The following is a 20,649-nucleotide window of genomic DNA, read 5'->3' as shown; positions in this document are numbered from 1 at the left end:
CAGGTGGTGGTTAATATGGAATATGTGGTACTGACAGTGTTCTGAGTGTGTACATCCCTGTGTTAGGTGTTGTGGGGGCATCAGTGTATATAGTACCTTGGTCAGCGTGAGCCATAGGAGGCTTGGGAGCCAGATAATCTTTTATTTTACCAGGGTTTTATCATATAAGTACCTACTAGAGAATATTCAGCCTTGATTATTTAGTTCTACAACTTGGCATTGTTGTATTTTTTAAGTTGAGGTACATAATGCAGGTAACTTGACCTAGACATTTAGAGAGTGCCCAGATCTGACCTGTGCAACATGATGATGCCCTTATGGTTGGGTTTTAGGCAGGGAAAGGTTCCAGGACATAAAGATCTTTCTCTGGTTCCGGAGCATGTGGAAACATAAAGAGGCAGACTATTTTCCCAAGCACTCAAGCCATTTATTAGACATATGACTCTCTCAGAGTTTAGTCCAGTCTCCATATTTAGAAAATCTTTTTTTTTAAATTTTAAAGGTTTTTATTTGAGAGAGACAGAGACAGTGTGAGTGGGAGAGGGGCAGACAGAGATGGAGAGGGAAGCCCAAGCAGGTTCTGCACTGCCAGCACAGAGCCCAGTGGTGGGCTCATACCCATGAAACGGTGAGATCATGACCTGAGCTGAAATCAAGAGTCAGATGCTTAACTGACTGAGCCACTGAGGAATCCTTCTGATCAGTGATTCTGAATTGTTTTATAGAACCTCAGGGAAATACACATTGATACTCTCATATATAATATAGGGAGCTCATGAATCTCTGAAGCCATTTTAGGGACTATAGTTAAAACCAGGTAGTTCAGATACTTCTAAGGGCTATTACGCTTTGTGATGGGTGCTGCTGGCGTCTCTCTCCCTTCTGTCTTTGCTTTCATTCCTAACCACTTCTTTGGGGCCCTATATAGAGTAGCATCGTTTGGGTTTGACACCTCACCTACATAGAAGCCTTTTTTTTTTTTTTGTAGTGAGCAGGTGATTTTGCGGTTTTTTTTTTTTTTTAGGAAACTGTATTTTGAGAAAGTTTTACAACTCTTCTGTAAATGTAAAATAGTACAGAGAGTTCCTGTATATCCTTCACCCAGCTTCCTCTTATTTTAATACCTTACGTGACTTCAGAACATTTCTCTAAACTAAGAAGTCAACCCTGGTAAGATACTGTAAACTAAAGCACAAATTTATTTGGATTTCACAGGTTTTTCCACTAGGGATCTGTCCCGTACTAGGATTCGATCCAGGATCCCACCCTGTATTTAGTGTTACATTGGGTTTTTTCCATGATTCTGTGAAATGAAAACACAGACTTCAAACTGCCCTGTATGATTTTCAGCTTGCACTACCTGATATTTTCTTAACTGGTCACCGACTTCCAGTCTGATATGCCTTTTAAAGATTAAAAAAATTTTTTTAATGTTTATTTTTGAGAGAGAGAGAGTGAGCTTGTGTGAGTGGGGTAGGGGCAGAGAGAGGGAGACAGAGGATCTGAAGAAGGCTCTGAACAGACAGCAGAGAGCCTGATGCAGGGCTCGAANACCCACGAACCGTGAGATCATGACCTGAGCCGAAGTCGGATGCTTAACTGACTGAGCCACCCAGGCGCCCCCACAGAATCATCTTTCTAAAGTGTAGTCTAGGTTTTGTTTTGTTTTACTCTAGAGAATTTATGGATTTTCCCGTGGTTTATAGAATTAAGGTGATTTGAATTCAAGGTTCTCCATAGTTTGGTTCCAAGCTATGTATTTTTCTTATTGTCTTTATGTATGTATTCTGTCACAGTATTTTTTTTCCTTGGTGCTGTTGCTTGCTTTAGTGTCTGAGGCTTAAAGCCTTGCTTCTAATGTGTTTGCCCTTAATTAATGATTATATTAATTGTTCTTTTTTATAGATGGTAGTCTATGTTATGCCTGCTAGACAGTCTGATGATTGGACAGTTTCATTCTGTCTAGATAAAATACCTAACATTTACTGAGTATTTATTTTAAGGGTTCATGTGTTTGGGGCATTGTGTCTTCTATTTATTAATATATTTAAATGTTTATATTAGTGCCTGCACGCTTTCATGCAGGAGAGGGGCACAGAGAGAGGGGACAGAGGTTCTGAAGCGGGCTCTGCTTTGATAGCAAAAAGCCCTGTTTGGGACTAGAACTCATGAACCATGAGATCATGACCTGAGCTGAAGTCAGATGCTTAACCAACTGAGCCACCCAGGCAGCTTGCTTTGTATCTTTTAAAATATTTGTTTTGATTGTTAGGATCTGGGAGGAAGTGACCTTTTTCCTAGTTTAGCTTTCAACCACTTTTCACTTGACTGTGACAGTTTCCCAAGTGGTCTTTGTGCTGAGCATTTTATAAAAGTACTCTAGATTTATTCATACAGTAAACCTCTGAAGTATTTTAGAGATACTAAGTAATTCATTTATGGACATTGGATTTTATATCTAGGATTCCAGGTGTATGAATTCCTAGGACTCATTTCCATACACCTCTGGCTTTTACTTTCAACAGTGTTCTCATTGTACCTAAAGTGCAATGTAATTAAATCAAAACCAGAAGGGTGTTCTGGTTATATTAGTTTAAGATGGGAAGATTTTCTCTTGAAACGTTATTCATTTATTTATTATTTTTTAGAGAGGGAAGGGAGCATGCAAGCTGGGGATGGGGGCTGTGGAGAGAGAGAGAGAGAGAGAGAGAGAGAGAGAATCCCAGGCAGGTTTCATGCTCAGTGCAGAGCCCTGAGCTCAACACAGGGCTCGATCCCACGACCCTGGGATCATGACCTGAGCTGAAATAAAAAGTCGGATGCCCAACTGACTGAGCCTCCCAGTCCCCCATGAAAATTTTTTTAGTTTTATCCTAAAGCTCGGTGGTGACCGAAGAAATGCAAATGGCTCTTTAATGCATTTGCTTTTATTTGGTACCACCCTCATTTGGGGGAAAGAAAGGACTTCACTTCCCATTAAAAGTATTTATTTTTGTGTTTTACTTGGTTAATCCTGTTAATTAAAATTTTTTTTAATGTTTATTTTTGAGAGAGAGAGAGAGAGCACATGGGGGAAGGGCAGAGAGAGGGAGAAAGAGAATATCAAACAGGCTTTGCACTGTTCCCCCGTGTGGGGCTCGAACTCACAAACCACAAAATCATACCTGAGCTGAAATCAAGAGTCAGATGCTTAACCAATGGAGCCACCCAAGGCACCCCGATCCTGTTAGTTAATGTAACAAATACTTCGTGTCTTATGTACTGGGTACTGTGGTAAAATGCTGGGGATGTGGCTTTGAATTAAGCAGTAAAAATTCCTGCCTCATGGACCTTAAGTTTTGGTCCTTGTCACCATTATTTACAGTTGTAGACTCGGATGACTATGTAAGTTCATTCATTTTTTTCTTTTCTAGCATGTAGAATTTATGAATGTAGTTGAAGGGAGAAATACACACCCATACATGATTACTTCTCTTCTGACATTTATTCTCCTTTGATTGTTTTTTTCACAAAGCTGAACCTCAAGTGAGCATTAGGGCACATAGGTAGACCAGTAAGCACCTGACGTTCAGCTCGGAGATGCGAGGAGTCCATCTGCGTGCTGCACCCTGACCGCAGGGGAACTCCGTGCGGTGTGCACCTTCCGAAGCAGATCCTCCCTTGTGGTCCAGGGGTGGCACATGGAGCACAACTTCATTGTCATCACAGAGGCACTTGTGAGCTTTTCTAGAGGTGGGTCCTGGAAGCTCAGGGGAGAGCTGGTCACACAAACCTAGACTAGGAAGTGAAGGGGATGACGATGTCGAGTGCCATGCTGAGAGCAAGGAGGAAGGATACGAAGTTAGAGGATGTGCGATAACCAGCATAACGTGCACGAATAGAATTGTGTGCGCTAGAAGGGAACATGGCAGACAGAGATGGAAACCGACGAGAACTCCCACACAGGCAAGGCCTCCGGTATTTGCTCCAGCAGCATTAATAAATTTGATGTTGAGAGCGCCTGGGTGCCTCAGTCACTTAAACATCTGACTCTTCGTTTTGGCTCAAGCCATGATCTCATGGTTCCTGGGTTCAGGCCCTGTGTTGGGCTTTGGCCTGCCCCTCTCCCCCACACACTGTCTCTTTCTCTCTCAAAATAAATAAATAAACGTAAAAAGAAATTTAAAAATACATTTAGTGTTATGTTAAAACTCTGAGAAGTAGTTAATTATCCTCGTTTTACTGATGTGGAAACAGCTGGGAGAGGTGAAGTTGTTTACTCCAGGACAGTGCAGGGTACAGTCAGATTTGAACACGGTGTGTGGCATTCTGCAGCCCACCCTTCTCCTATGCTGCCTTACCTTTTATCTAGATTCTTGCAATTTCTCAAAAGACTGAAGTATCAGTCTTTTCTATGGCTCTCTTTCACATTCCTTGACCATTTTTTTCCTAAGTGTAGTTGGGATTGAGAACTTGAGAGTATTGGGTCTTAGTAGGAGGTCATATTTTTAGCATCCTTTCAGAGTACTTCAGAGCAGATCAGAGGCAGCTGTCTGGATTGGAAGGAAAGTTGACCTTGTAAAGAAGTAAACTGCCTGTGCCTATCTCTGATGAGTGGGAAATGTGTGTTCTGTATAGTGTGACATCACGACTGATTGTCGGTGACCTAATTTAACTTGCAAAGCTGAGGCACATCGTGCCAGATGAATTCTGGTTTACTTATGTCCTGAGACCTAAATCTAAATAGTAAATGAGTGACTTGGGTTATTAAGCCATAGAAAACAATCTTATTTCTAAAACAGTAAAGCTAAGTACATTTTATTTCCTCTTTGGGCTCCTCAGTTTATTATACTTTTGAGGTTAGTTTGTTTTATTCTCACACCAACTAATTGTCTAATTCTCTGACACCAGCTGGTGTCCAGCAATTCACTTCTGTTCTGAAACTCACTGTTCACAGTTAGCTTGGACACTGCAGGTGAAGGGTGTAGTCTCACGAGACTGCCTCCACTTCAGATGCCAGACGCAAAGAGGGTACCCAGACACCTACATTTCTGCCTGCCTGACTGTACAGTCAAGGGTTGCCCAGACCCCCTACACCCTGGTTCAGTAATTCAGCTCACAGAATTTGGGAAAGCACTTTACTTACCATTACCAGTTTATTATAAAGGATACAACTCAAGAACAGCTAGATGGAAGAGGTGTACAGAGCAAGGTGTGGGGCAGGGAGAGCCAAGGTGCTTCCACGCCCTTTGTGGGCATGCTGTCACCGGCTCAGAAGCTCTCTGAATCTAACCTTTACGGAGGTACCATCACATAGGCATGATTAAGTGTTTGGCCATTGGTGACTGAACGCAGTTTCCAGCCTCTTCCCTCGCCTAGAGTTCTTTCTGGGCACTGAGTTGAAAGTTCCAACCGTCTAAGTATGGTGTTGCCTTTCTTGAGGACCCCCTTAGCCTGAAATCATCACATTATCATATCAAACACGCTCTACCACTTTGGAGATTGCATGGGTTTTAAGGGCTCTGTGCCAGGAACCAGGGACAAAGACCAAATATATATTTCTCATTGTAATATGTGGCAAACTTTGTTTTTTAATGTTTATTTATTTTTGAGAGAGAGGGAGACAGAGCATGAGTGGGGGAGAGGCAGAGAGAGAGGGAGAAGGAGAGAGGGAGACACGGAATCCAAAGCAGGCTCCAGGCTCTGAACTGTCAGCACAGAATCTGATGCAGGGCTTGAACTCACGGACTGTGAGATTATGACCTGAGCCAAAAGTCAGATGCTCAACTGATTGAGCCACCCAGGTGCCCCATTGGCAGACTTTTTATTGGAGCAGAGAAGGATAGCATGGTTGGGGCTTTCTAGAGAATGCAGATGTTTGAGAAGTACTGTCTCCATGATAGCTAGCAAAGGGATTTTTCTGTCTGAGGCTTGGAATTGCTTTGGAGAGACTTTCCCAAGATGAATTCTACCAGGTATTGTTTCTTGAATGGTCTTGAAGATATGGCACTGGTTTTGCTGTCCAAAAAGTATTTGTTTTTAATGTTCCGTACAAGGGGTATTTTGCGATGATGGGTATTTCCATTAGCACAACGTTGTATATCCTCAGTCATCCCTGGATAGTCTTATTTCTCTTTCGGTCTGGCCTTTGTAATATAACTGGGATAAGGAAATGTGTTCATTTATATAAACACTTGATTTCTCAGTATTTGGTCAGAGCATCTTTATTTTCTTAACGTGCTTCTGTTGGTGTATTTTCACATTTCATTAAAAAAATAGAAGGCATTGAAAAATACTGAGGATTTTAGGATTTAAGTTTTTTCCCCAAACCCTTGAATGGTCACTAGGTGGCCTGCTGGGATTGCATTTAACTTGGTGTGTTATGACAAAAGGAAGTAGGGTTCTTGCTGCTGGTTTTAATCTAAAGTGATATTTTAAATACTGTTTTTAAATCTACTAGGAACTCTAGATTTACTAGTGCTATAAATTATTTAAAGGTTTGTCTTTTTATGAAATGGTAGTTTAGTGCTCTAAATGGATTTTATACTGCACATAAAAACCTGACTTCGCAGCTCAGTTTTAAAGTGTTGCCAGAATGTCGTTTGGTGTTCATGCTTTGGATGCATGTAGTTTAGATAATAGAAATTTAATAGTTACGTAAAATATGAATGAGCTCTAGTGCTCAAATCTGTGGTGCAGATTTGGCTCAAGAAAAAAGTGCAGAAAATACTTAAAGGTAAAACTTAGAATGTGGAATCACTATGTTTATTAACATGTTCACAGTTCTTTAGGAAGATTTAAAAAAGAAGGCAAGAATACTATTTTCAGGTAGTGAATGTTTGTTCTGTCTGCCAGTTTCCAGATAAAAGCAAACAATTGTCCTTTTGAACAAAGATTATAGATACAGTGTGTTAGCTCTTAGATTGTGTTTAGTCAAGCCAAAAAAAAAAAGTTTTGAATACCCATGTAACATTTTAGAATTAAGTTAATATTTAAGCGTTCATTATATTTGAATATTTCTAGATCTAGGTGATTCATGGTAGCATGTGAATTAATGACCCCCTCTTCAGCAGCTCGCCTGTAGTCCCTTTATCCTTAAATGCTGGGTGACTGAGGCACACTTAAGATTGGAGGTAAGGGTTTTAGGCATATGAACACTTGCTCCTGGCCTGGCTTGTGGTCTGTTTTTGTTTTAAAGGAAATTCCCCAAAATAAAAAGTTGTCTGTGTGCAAGTCAAAGAAGAACACATTATTTTCTAATAGCTGACTGTGTTTCTGGAAATCCTAATGAATCCCAAATAGAATGGATAGCTCATGTGGTGGGGACTTCACATTATGTTGTCCAGATATCTTGTCTCACTTTGAGGTGGTTTTGCTCCTTTTAGATGCTTAGCAGTGGTTTTGGAAACGGAAAAGATTTGTCAGTAGAATGTGCTAGAAACTGGCTGTCTATATTAAAAAAATTCTTTTTGTATTCCTTGTAGAGAGTTTTCTTCTCTCTACACATAGAATCTATATAGAACTCACTTTCTTTGAGTAAATGTTCCATGTTCCTTTTGATTCGTGCTGTTATGTTTGTGTTGATTCAAAAAGTATTCACTCGATGTATTTTCTTTTTTTTTAGGGAAAAACGATAGCAACCTCTTGAATTTTTTTTCGACTTTTGTTAGGCATCGGAAGAATTTTGTATTTAATTCGTGAGGCTAAAATTCACTTAAAAATATTGCTGAATATGAATTTTGAAAAGGGAACAATTATGGGTAATGTTGAAAATAAGAACATCCCCTTTCTTGAAAGGAAAGTGATTATTATAACCTCTATGTCCATGCATATAACATAGCACATTACTAAAAATGTACTCATGTGTTCAAAATCCCAAATGTGCTCAATGGCTGTATGAGTACACAGAACATTAGATAAATAATTAGAGCTCATAGTATTGATACTACTCTTTTATGTTCAAACTAGTTTCTTGGAGACACTTAGATTTTCTCACAAATTATTTGTATATTTGTTTTCTTAACCTAGGTTGTGGTTGGAAGGAAGACATGATATTTATTTGTTTTCAGTTCTTACTTTGAACGTCTCTTCAGAGGGAGTAGATTCACATTCCCCAGTGTGTCCCCCACAGTGTGGTTCTGGAGAGGGGTGTTTCCAGGGTGGAAGCAGGGTGTGCACACCCAGCCACCCGCCTGGAATGTCACAGTGGGCAGTGCGCACCGCTGCTGTTTGTTGCTATTTGTGAGCCGAGTCTAGTGATGCCGGCCTTGGAAACCAGCTCAGAATGCCCTGTTGCATCCACCAAGGGTCAAAAAGATTAGTCTGTTGGATGCTGTCCTCTGGCCCTCCAAAACTGTTGACAGTTATCAGTGGTTAATGCAGTAGAATAGGATAGTCAACCCTCACAATGTGAATAAGATCTCCCATTCTTATAATAACGTAGTCTTCAGAAATGGCAAAGAAGACTATGTAGACTTGCTTGTGTCCATGAAATTCTTCTCTTCCCTGAGCTCCCTATGTCATTTGTTGCCCAGCTGTGGATTCTGGGTTTTGAAGTTCTAAGGGGTCCAAAGTGGTGGAAATGAAGGTTTTTAATTTATTGACAATGATGGGGTTTGGAACATTTGGTTGAAAATCGCTCTTAACCTTCATAGAAATGTTGAGGCCTAACTGAAATGTTGAGTATTTTTACTTTTTGTCTAGAACTTTATCGACTCCTACAGATCACATGCCGACCAGAAACCCTGGGAATTGTGAACTAAGAAGATAAAATAATAACAATTTGTGTGATAAAATGTCTCATAACTTAGTTTTCATGAGAGAGACGTAAAGGTTTGTTTTTTGGTTTGGTTTTGTTTTTTGTTTTTTTGGAGGGGAATAATATTTGGAACCCCAGTTGAAATCCCAGTTCTAATATTTATCAATTAACTACATAACCTTGGGAAAAATACCTACTTTCTCTGGCTTCAATTCTCTTGTCTATACAGTGAGAAATAATTATAATACCTGTCTTAGAATTGACTGAGGAGCCTATGAGTTAGTATATGCAGAGTGCTTATAGCAGCTCCTGGAATGTAGCAAGCACACTGTATTTATGGAGTATTTTTTTGTGTGTGTTAAGTGCATTGGTGGTTAGTATGGCAGGGACTCTGGGCCTCAGTTTCCAAATCTGTTAAAGGAGTATACTTCTCTCTTCATAGGTAGGATTGCATGAAGATTACGTGGATTCATTCATATGCCCTTAGGATGGTGCTGGAATTGGTAGTAAGCGTTAATGGTAGTCTCCGGTACGTTAGTCTCTGTACTTCATGTATTTGTTTTTAATTTTTATTAAAAGCTTTTTTTTTTTTAACATATGTTTATTTTTTGGAGAGAGAGAGCATGAGCAGGGGAGGGGCAAGAGAGAGGGAGACACAGAAACCCAAGTAGGCTCCAGGCTATGCTCTGTCAACACAGAGCCTGACGTGGGGCTCAGACTCACAGACTGCGAGAACATGACCGAAGTCAGATGCTTAACCGACTGAGCCACCCAGGTGCCCTTGTGCTTCCGAGATTTTAGATTATTGAATTTCATGACAGGCCTGTAGCATATATGCATGTATATCTATTTTAAACAACTGAGGAGGAGACAGGTTCACAGATGCTAACATCTTTGGTTTTGAAGGTACTGTGTTTTTAATTTTTTGTGATTAATGTATTTAATTTTAAGTCTATTTTGTGAGCCTTTATCATGGTCTTTCTCTTAATGAATGCCTGACCTTTTGCGTAATGTCACTTTAGCATTTGTTCCCAGTGCGAGGATTTCTATTCTTTATCTTGCAGCAGGAACAATGGGTGTGTGTCAACCTCTGAGAGTTTTTACATTTCTAAGAAGCTAATTGAACACGTAGGGTGTGGGCAGTTCTCCTAATGCACATCATGTTCCTGGAGGAACAGTTGGTCCTGAACTTTTATTTTCTAGTTGATGAAATAATAGGTTTTATACATACAGACTCCTAAAACTACCAGTGCCCTATAATGGGAAGGGAATATATAAAAATGACAATGATAGGGGCACCTGGGTGGCTTAGTTGGTTAAGCGTCCGGCTTCGGCTCAGGTCATGATCTTGTGGTTCGTGGGTTCGAGCCTCGCATCAGGCTCTGTGCTGACAGCTCGGAGCCTGGAGCCTGCTTCAGATTCTGTGTCTCCCTCTCTCTCTCTGACCCTCCCCTGCTCACGCTGCCTCTCTCTCTCTCTCAGAAATAAATAAAAACATTAAAAAAAAATGACAATGATAACTGTATGTGCAGTGATTTTTTTTCCTCCCTCAATTCCAAATTCTCTTTACTGCTATTTTATAATTTAAATGTATTAACAATAATTCCTGGAATTAGAATGCACAGGATAGACTACCATGTTATTTCTTTTGCTAGATTATAAGAAGAGGTGTCTTCTTTTGTTCTGGTTTTATTGAGATACAGTGACATAAAAAAAAAAAAGACTTTGCTATATGTGATTTCCTCTTGGTACACAGCGAAATCAAGTATTATGTATAAACTATGTATGTATACTTACCACTTAGACCACACTGGCAAAATTTAAGACATGCCGTCTTTTGCTTGGCATTATTAGAAATAATCTGCCTTGGTGCATCTGGGTGGCTCAGTTGGTTGAGCGTCCGTCCAACTCTCGATTTTGGCTCAGGTCATGATCTCATGGTTCATGAGTTTGAGCCCCATGTTGGGCTCAGTGCTAACAGTGCAGAACCTGCTTGGGATTATCTCTCTCCCTCTTTCTGCCCCTCCCCTCCTCACTTGTACTCTCTCACTCTCTAAATAAATAAAATTTAAATAAGAAATAATCTGTCTCATTAATACAGGTTGTATAGTATTGAAACCTACAAAGAGAAGAGAGAATAGAGGCAGGTGGTGGAAGCTGTCATTCTTCTTTCACCATTGTCTTTAATGTCCTCACATAGTGTTAGCCCTGAAACACGATGGATAGCCTTCAGCTGTGCATGCCTGCTGGCTGCTTCATTGCAGAAGGCCTGGAAGGTATATGAAGCGCCCTGGGCTGTGTGCATGGTTTATGTTTTACACACTTTTCCACTTTCCTCCTCTTGTGAGCAGTGGGATGCTCAAGGGACAAAAATGCCTTTCGTGTCTGCACACCAGGAACAATTAGCTAAACTTGGTATTGTAGCAAGTGGTGTTGCTTTATTTCTTTCCAGTGTTTAATTTTATTACTTTTTTTCTGCTTTCCTTCATGTTTACTCTCTTTATCCTTGGTTTCATCAAGAGAAAGATCAGAGGACTTGAATTTACCAGTAGGAGGAGACTGATTTGGCACAGGGTTTAGCTGATGCTAAACTGTATCTCTTTTGTTCCATATTTGAGGAGAAATGTGGGAGAATAAATCTTTCTAATGTTTTTATTTAGTTTTGAGAGAGAGAGACAGAGCATGAGTGGGGGAGGGTCAGAGAGAGGGAGACAGAATCTGAAGTAGGCTCCAGGCTATGAGCTGTCAGCACAGAGCCCATCTCAGGGCTCAAACTCCTGTGACCTGAGCCGAAGTCAGATACTTAACTGACTGAGCCACCCAGGCGCCCCTGTTTATTTTATTTTTGAGAGAGAGAGAGAGGGAGAGACAGAGCCTGAGCGAGGGAGGGGCAAAGAGGAAGGGAGATACAGAATCCGAAGCAGGCTCCATGCTTTAAGCTGTCAGCACAGAGCCCATCTCAGGGCTCAAACTCCTGTGACCTGAGCCGAAGTCAGATACTTAACTGACTGAGCCACCCAGGAGCCCCTGCATTTGATACTTAGTTTGATTTACTTTTGTTGTTTTGCATTTTTTAATGGAATAATTTTTATTATTTTTAATATAAATTTTTATTTTAGCACGTGCGGGAGAGGGGCTGACAGGGAGAATCTTCAGTAGGCTCCATGCTCTGCGTGGAGCCTGATAATGGGGCTTGATTCCACAACNCCCCAGCTGTCCCATGGGTGTTTTTAAGAGCAGTTTTAGGTACACAACAAAACTGAGTGGGAAGTACAGTGAGTTCCCGCATACTTGGGGCTCCCTTCCCCCATAAGCCTGTCCTTTTGATGCCCCTCACATTTGTTACAATTGATACACCTACTGTAACACACCGTCATCCAAAATTCATAGTTTACCTTAGAGTTGTACATTCTGTGGACAATGTATAGTGACACTATCTACTGTTGTAGTGTCATTTCCTTGCCCTAAAAATCCCCTCTTTATTTCTTCATCTGCCCATCCCCCACCCCCTGGCAACACTGATGTTTTTACTGTCTCCATAGTTTTGCCTTTTCCAGAATGTCATATACTTGGTATCCTGCAATATGTAGCCTTTTCAGATTGGCACCTTTTACTTAGTAATACGCAATATAAGGTTCTTTAGTGTCTTTTTCATGGCCTCATAGTTTATTTCTTCTTACTGCATTCATTGTCTGAATGTACCAATTTATCCATTCATCTACTGAGGGACATCATGATTGTTTCTAAGCCTTCCAATTATAAGTAAAGCCGATGTAAACACCTGTGTAGGTTTTTTTGTGGACATAGGTTTTCAACTCATTTGGATAAATAAAGTGTGTTATGGTTTTTGGGTTGTTTTTTTTTTCAAAGTTTATTTATTTTTGAGAGGTGCGGGGAGAGGCAGAGAGAGAGAGGGAGACACAATCCAAAGCAGGCTCCAGGCTCAGAGCTATCAGCACAGAGCCTGACGCAAGGCTTGAACCGATGAACTGTGAGATCATGACCTAAGCTGAAGTTGGATGCTCAGCTGACTGAGCCACCCACGCGCCCAAGTGTGTTTAGTTTTGTAAGAAATGGCCAAACTGTCTTCTGAAATGTCTCTACCATTCTCCTTCCTACCAGGAGTGCATGAGAGTGTCTGTTACTCCACATCCTCACCTGCGTTTGGTTTTTGTCAGTATTTTGGATTTTGACCATTCTGATAGCTGTGTAGTGGTATCTTGTTTTAATTTGCCTTTCCCTGCTGATGTGATGGAAGATATCATTTCATTTGTTTATTGGTCATTTGTAGATCTTCTCTGGTAAGGTTTCTGTTAGGTCTTTGGCCCATTTCTTTAAAAAAATTGGGCTGTTTGGTTTCTTATTGTTGAATTTTAAGAGTTCTTTGTGTATTTTAGATAACATTCCTTTTCTAGATATGCCTTTTGCAAATATTTTCCCAGTCTGTGGCTTATCTTCTCGTTCTCTTGAGTATTACTCTATTTTGAATAACAAAGTATTGCTTGGACAGAAAAATCCTTAATCATTGACAATTTTGTATGCTTGTAAAGGTTACCTAATAGATTTGGCTTAGAAGAAAGTTGAAGTAATTAAACACATTTAGTAATTATTCCTCAGGGCATGACAAATGTTGTGAACAAGCCTTGTAAAGATCAGCGAAGGGGCTATGTTGTGGTAATCATAAATACATTCTTGTATATTCTGAGAGACAAGCACTGTCCCAATGTTTTGTAAGTACTTGGGAGTTCAGATAAAATTTCCAGACTGCATTTCATATGGGACCAAGCAAGTGCTCTTTCTCAAACCGCCACAGTGGGAGTAAAACTGACATATTCTCGAGTTTCATGTGGCAGGACCGAGAGGGTGACTTGAGTGACACTAGCGATAAAGACACATACCAAAGCTGGAATGAAATGGTTGGGTGACATGTTAAAGATAATAATGATTGTATTCATAGCGACTGTACTTGCTTCCAGGTTCTTTTTATTGTTACCTCTTACTTGAGGTCACCTCTTCTTTGCAGCTGCCTGGTTTTGACATATGTGGCACATTCTCCGAATTCATTCTTTTCCCTAGGGAATGGGACACGATGTTTAGTGACTTCTTGTGTGGGGGATATTCTCTGTGGAGAGTAGGTGAGCTGACTTGAGGAAAGTTGCCTGGGGGGCACCATCCTCAGAGCCCTCTTTTATACTTTTATAAAGTCTCACTTTGAAATGTTAATGTTCTTCATCCAGACACCCTTTGGAGAACTTTAGAATGTTGAATCAAACATGTAATTGTACTTCTGTTGTATAGGATATCGTACCCGTGGATGCCTCTTATGAAGTAAAAGAATTGTATGTGCCAGAAAACAAACTCCACCTGGCGAAAACGGATGCAGAAACATTGCCAGCATTGAAAATTAACAAAGTAAGTGCTTTGCTGGTCTTCGTACTGAGTGATATAGCCTTATATTACTCGTTATCTGTAAAATTTGTTTTTCATCTATGTTTGAGGGCATGGGTTCTAGTGGCAGGGGGGATCATTGTGGTTTGTGTTAGAATTTCCAGAGACCAAAGATTATGTAAAAGTTTTAGGCTTATCAGAAGGAATGGGTTCTTAAAGTTTCAAAGTACTGTATAGTTATTAAAATGTACTTTTTTTCCTTCCAAACATGTTTCATAATCCTGCCGAAACCATGAATCTCTTATTTTGTTAAGAGTAATTATGTGCATGTCTTCACTCTAAAATCATTAAATGTTCCCACCGCCAAAAAAACCTACTGAGTTAAACTAGATATGACAACATTGGAAACTATAATTTATCATTTTCAAATATTAGACAATTTTAAATCGTATCCTTTAGATATTCCTTAAAAATGGAGAGATTAAGGAATAAGAAGCTGGACTAGAAGTTGAATTTCCTAGCCTTTCTTTTAGTTAATAAAAATCCAGAACACCCAGCTTAAAGTAAGGAGGAAAAGAAAAAGGAAAAAAAACCTACCAACAAACTTCTGGGCTTAGAGAAAGCCTCTTTAAGTGATTATTCAAATTCCTGGTTACTTCTAATAAGTTTATTTGATGCGCTTTATGGGATTGGGTCTCTGACCAGAAGCCATGACATTCTGGAGGAGCAGAGAGGGAGAGTCGGAGAACAGAGCCACGTAGGAAGGTGACTGTCGCAAAGGAACAGACGTTGTCATTGTCACACTTTGCATGGAATGAACACACACACACACACACACACACACAGAGAGAATGAGAATGAATGCATGTGAATCCGGGGCAGTCAAACTCTACAACCCAGAAACACAGCAGCTCTTTTAATGTAGGGGCTCATTCTTTGCAAGGCAGTTAGGAAAAGTAATTAATTTTTAAAAAAATCCATCTTAAGTCGGAGAGTGTATTACCTTGGGGGCCATAGCAAATACTGTAGACTAGATGGATTAAACAACAAAAATTACCCCTCTCGTGGATCTGGAGGTTGAGAAGTGTAAGGTCAAGGTGCTGGCTGATAGGGTTCCTGGTGAGACTCTTCCTGGCTTGCTGACAGCTGTGAGCTCTGGTGTCCTGTCCTCTTCCTGTTAGGGTACCAGACCTGATGGATTAGGGCCCCACCCTTATGACCTCATTTAACCTGTCACCTCCTCATAGGTCACATCTCCAGATACAGACACATTGGGAATTAGGGCTTCAATATATTTGAGGAAGACACAGACATTCAGCCCGTAACACATACCATCTAGAATTTAATTCCAATAGAGACAAATAGTGGCCACTGTCCAAGGTTTAGAAATAATTGATAAGAGGAAAACTTGAAAGTAAGTGAAACAATTTGGTCTGTGCATATAATTTTTCCTGTGACTTACAGGAGGGGAATACCTGTTATTTGATTGTGTCGTGGAACACATTGCCAACATACTTTGGGAATAAATAGTAAGCTACATTTTATTGCATACTACTTGACCAGGTGCTTTATCTTTTCTCATTTGAGAGCCACTGCACGCATGCACGCACCCACAGTTAAACAGTGAGCATGTCCAGCTTCTGATAATGATACATAGTCCATCAATTCCTTAACGTTCTGGTAGGATATGCTAGAAATCTTAAAGATCGAGAAATAATACAATCTTTGTAGAATGAAGTGTGCCCTGTCACTGGTCAGGCACTTGTTTTGGTGAATATTTTTACGTAAAGTTTGTTCTAGTTTAAGGCATTGGTTGTCAAAGTATAACTTCCAGACTATCATTTAGCATTTTCTGGGAACCTATTAAAAATATACATTCTTGGGCCCCTACAGCAAAGCAATTGAAGTAGAACCTCTGGAGGTGAAACAAATCTTTATTTTAATAAAGGCCTTCCCAGGGTTTTTTCTAACATATTAAAGTTTGAGAACTACTAGTTTAGGAGATGTTATCCTTACTAGAAATGCTTTGAAGACTAATGTTATTCACATTTATTAAGAGAGATGCACATTTTCCTAGTGCCCTTAATCTTTATTAGATTTGTATAATCTGTAATCATTCTTGAGGTGTTTGTTTCCAAATTAAACTTCTAAAGGTTGTTACTTCTTTTGTTCATATGTGAATGAAGTAGAACGTTTTCCTTTGCTGTCTCATTTACTAGGTGGATATGCAGTGGGTGCAGGTTTTGGCAGAAGGTTGGGCAACCCCCCTGAACGGCTTTATGAGAGAGAGGGAGTACTTGCAGTGCCTTCACTTTGATTGTCTCCTGGATGGTAAGACCTGCATTCAGTGGTACATTTAGTATGGAAGAGCAGTTAGACAGTGGCACAAGTTCATCACTGCTTCTAAAAAGTAGTGGTGATGTCTTTAATGGAGATAGCATTTTAAATTGTTTACTTATTTTTGAGAGAGAGAGAGAGAGAGAGACAGAGCGTGAATGGGGGAGGGGTAGAGAGAGAGAGGGAGACACAGAATCTGAAGTAGGTGCCAAGCTCTGAGCTGTCAGCACAGAGCCTAACGTGGGGCTCGAACTCATGAACTGTGAGATCATGACCTGAACCAAAGTTGGACGCTTAACCGACTAAGCCACCCAGGCACCCCTGGAGTTAGTATTTTAAGACCAAGTTATATTAGTACTGAATGCTTGAAGTGAACCGTGAGATCTTTGTTTTGTTTTCTTTTCCGGATTGTGATTTATTGTAGAGGGAAAAGGGAAAACTGGGGATTAGGGCTGAAAATGGATTTAAAAAGCAGATGGAGTTTCCCTATGCTGTATCCACCTGGTCATCATGGAAGACCTTTCTCTGAAAAATATACATCTATTCTGAATTTTGCTGTTCTGAAATCGGTGCTTGCTGGAGTGTTCTAATAAGGAATCAGGGTGTCCAAATTAAGGAGTCCTGAAATAGGGACACCTGGCTGGCTCTCGGGGGAGCATGCGACTCTAATCTCTGGGTTGTGAGTTCGAGCCCCAAGTTGGATGTATACTTAAAGTACTTAAAATCTTCAAAACAAAAATTAAAATTAAAAGAATACTTAAAATCTTCAAAACAAAACAAAGAAGGCTTGAAATAGATGGTTCAAGTGATGGTTCTTCCTCCTCTTTTAAAACACTAAAAAAAAAAATTGCCAAAGACATTGATGTTAGTATATTGTACTGACAGTTCAGCTACCCAGAGCTTTGTATACTGTTGGTAAGATTAATTTGTTACATAAGAAAATATTTTTAAATATCACCGAGCCCTACAAAATTGCTACCATGTTTTTCTGCTTTGTGATTTCTTTTAATTAAGGAGTGAAATCGATATTAGAAATTGTAACTCTTAGTCATTCTTCTCAAGAAACTTGTATCACAAGAGTGTAAGCGTTAAATACTGCTTTTTGACTTTTCTTCTTTGGAACTAATGGCAAAGTCTTTGTGGATTGCATCCTTAGGAATGATTTAGCCTTGTGTTTGCTACAAATCCACCCATAAACTGTACCTGGTGGTAGTAACTTTAAAGTAACCAAGTAGTTATCAATGATTTTGTTGACCTCTTTTGTCCAGAGAAGGCAAGCCATAATTTCCAAGAAAGTATGCTTTTATCCAGTATGTAAATAAGATCCATATATGAATTTGAGAGTGCATTTTATTTTCCTAACCTGGGCATAATGAGTAGGGGGAAAAAAAAACTTTTAGAGCTTGAAAGGTTGGAAACTAAGAATCATGTGCTTTTTTCCTCACAGACAATGTATTTGGATTGAAATAGACACACTTTCTTTGTTTCTTGGCAGTAATCACTGATACCAGTTCAGTGCTGATAAAAAACCAAGAAATAAGAAAACCTTTTGGGTTTTGGGTGTTTTTGTCTTCCTATCTCAAGGAGACCCAAGGATCCCAGGCATAGTCGAGTATACTTAACTTGCCACTCAAATTACAGTTATCAGAACAGATTTACATTTTCCTAGAAAGGCCCTGGAGACATTTTTGTCTTATTCAAATATTGGACAGTCTCAGTATATTTTGGTGACACCAGGCTTACCCAGTTGATTCTTCCTTGTTAAACTGTTTCTTTTACTTCTGTGATTTTATACCAGTTTTTTTCCCTGAAGACCGTTTCATGAATTGTGAGAAGTATATTGCTACACAGTGTTGATGCTCTTAATTTTTTGCTGGTTTTTTTTTTTTTTTAACCTCTTGGATGGGGGGAGTTGTTCTCTCTCCTGATTTTCTGTTCCAGGTACTTTCACTGGATCATACATCTCTTACTGTTTGAAGAGCATCCTGTGAAGTGAAAGGTGGATGTTCAGTCCCGTTGAGTCATCCAAGCTGTGTGTTTTATATTGTCTTGTGCCCTGCAGGGGGTGTCATTAACTTGTCGGTGCCTATAGTTCTGACGGCTACTCATGAAGATAAAGAGAGGCTGGACGGCTGTACAGCATTTGCTCTGATGTATGAGGGCTGCCGTGTGGCTATTCTTCGCAACCCCGAGTTTTTTGAGCACAGGAAGGAGGAGCGCTGTGCCAGACAGTGGGGAACGACGTGCAAGAACCATCCCTACATCAAGGTCCTGAGCCCACCTTGCTGCATGTATCTTGATTTGCCAGTAATGTTTGTGCTGCAGTGTGGGCATTACCCACAGGTCAACTATTTCTGTTGGAATTGTTAATCTTTTGTGGAATGGGGGCCACCTGGGTGGCTCAGTCGATTAAGCATCTGATTCTTGATTTCAGATCTCACAGTTGTGAGATCGAATCCACGCTGGGCATGGAGCCTGCCTAAGATTCTCTCACCTTCTCCTTCTGTTCCTCCCCTGTTTGTGCACGTGGGTGCACTCTCTCTCTCTCCCTCTCTCTCTCTCAAAAATTATTTTACAGAAAAGACACTGGGTCTTAGGTTAGTGTGATGAACCAAGATCTTGTCATTTTGGTCCAGATAAATATTTGTTCAGTAAATCTCTTTCACATTAGGCACTCAGCTTGGTGCTATATGGCTGATGTACACAGTGGGCACATTCTGTAGGCTTGGAGCTCGCTGGCTGATGGTGGAGCAGACATCTCGTACTTACAGGTGGGCTCTGAGGGCAGGGGCTGTTGGAACCCGTGGCAGGGTGATTTTATCTAATCTGGACTTCTTGTTGAATGTTGTCTCTGACACAAAGACATTGAAATCCATTTAGTCATTCCAAAGGGCCTCATCATGTATTTTGTGTATGGTATGTGAACTGTTATTGAAGTAAAATTTCTGTTAGTTGTTTTAAGGTACACTTTGAGCTTTAAGGAAATTAAGTGAAATTTTAGTAGCTTTATCTAGAAAAGTTTTATGACATCTGTTTAGATCCTGGCAGTATGCTAAATATCATCCCATGAAGGATAAGAAGTGGTAAACTTTTAAAATAGGGGGATATATTGTTTTAGAAAGTAAGGAATTTCAACTAGTGATGGTGTCAGATATTTCTTCAAATTTAAAATTCTGCAGTTATTTAAAAGATTCTTTTTTAATGTTTATTTAAAAGAGAGAGAGAGAGACAGAGAGTGCACAAGCAAGAGAGGGGCAGAGAGAGAGAGACGGAGAGAGAACCTGAAGCAGGTTCCAGGCTCTGAGCTGTCAGCACGCAGCCCGACCTGTGGCTCAAATTCACAAGCTGTGAGATCATGGCCTGAGCTGAAATCGGATGCTCAATTGACTGAGCCACCCAGGTGCCCTCAAATTCTGCAGTTATTAATAACATATAGCATGGTTTACAAAGCATGCTTGTATAAATTCTTCGAACCACATAGCAAAGCTATAGGATGGGTGGCATGTCCATTCTACACAGGGAGAAATTAAGACTTACAGGAGATAAACGTCTTGACCAAAATTATACAGCTAATAAGTGGGATACGGGTCTGATTTGAATTAAAGACTTTGGGGGGTGCTTGGGTGGCTCAGCCAGTTAAGCATCCAACTTCAGTTCAGGTCATTATCTCATGGTTTGTGAGTTCAGTCTTTTCCACTGACAGCTCAGAGCCTGGAGCCTGCTTCAGATTCTGTGTCTCCCTCTCTCTTGTTCCTCCCCCACTCATATTCTCGTTCTCTCTCTCTCTCTCTCTCAAAAATAAAAATAAACATTAAATTTAAAAAAAAAAATGAATTAAAGACTTTGGGCATTCAAAGCCATCTTCCATAATCTATAGCAGAGAGTAATTACAGATGTAGGTGCCGTTTTTATTTAGAGTAATCTGCACAGCTTGTTAGGATGGTTAGTACCGGGTATGCAACCTTTAGGAACAAGCAGGATTTCCATAGGAGGGAATGGTGAGAAACAGAGTTCCAGTGTTAGGGAGCAGGAGGAGCAAAGACTCCATGCCTTTGAGGAACGGCTGGTTGTTGAGTGGGAGAGAGGACCTTGGGAAGAGAGAAGGCTTAGCATTCTACCCTGAGATGTTAAAATATTCAGTCATCACGTGGTTTACATGTATTTATGCTTTATGCTTTTTAAACCAC

The 20,649-nt window shown here is 40.2% G+C and overlaps 1 protein-coding gene across 1 annotated transcript in view; it reads left to right on the top strand.

Moving 5' to 3' along the window:
- PAPSS1 (3'-phosphoadenosine 5'-phosphosulfate synthase 1) overlaps nt 1-20,649 on the top strand; it is a 100,405-nt gene that overhangs the window by 28,254 nt on the left and 51,502 nt on the right. Inside the window, exons 6-8 of the mRNA XM_077778467.1 lie at nt 14,036-14,149; nt 16,345-16,456; nt 18,525-18,730. Of these exons, the coding sequence (XP_077634593.1) occupies nt 14,036-14,149; nt 16,345-16,456; nt 18,525-18,730 (432 nt within the window). The remainder of the gene's footprint in view (nt 1-14,035; nt 14,150-16,344; nt 16,457-18,524; nt 18,731-20,649) is intronic.

This window comes from Crocuta crocuta, unplaced genomic scaffold, assembly GCF_008692635.1.
Source record: "Crocuta crocuta isolate KB4526 unplaced genomic scaffold, BGI_CrCroc_1.0 scaffold587, whole genome shotgun sequence".
Classification (NCBI taxonomy): domain Eukaryota; kingdom Metazoa; phylum Chordata; class Mammalia; order Carnivora; family Hyaenidae; genus Crocuta; species Crocuta crocuta.
The sequence above is the reverse complement of the archived record's forward strand: the minus strand, read 5'-3'. Positions and strand labels throughout refer to the sequence as shown.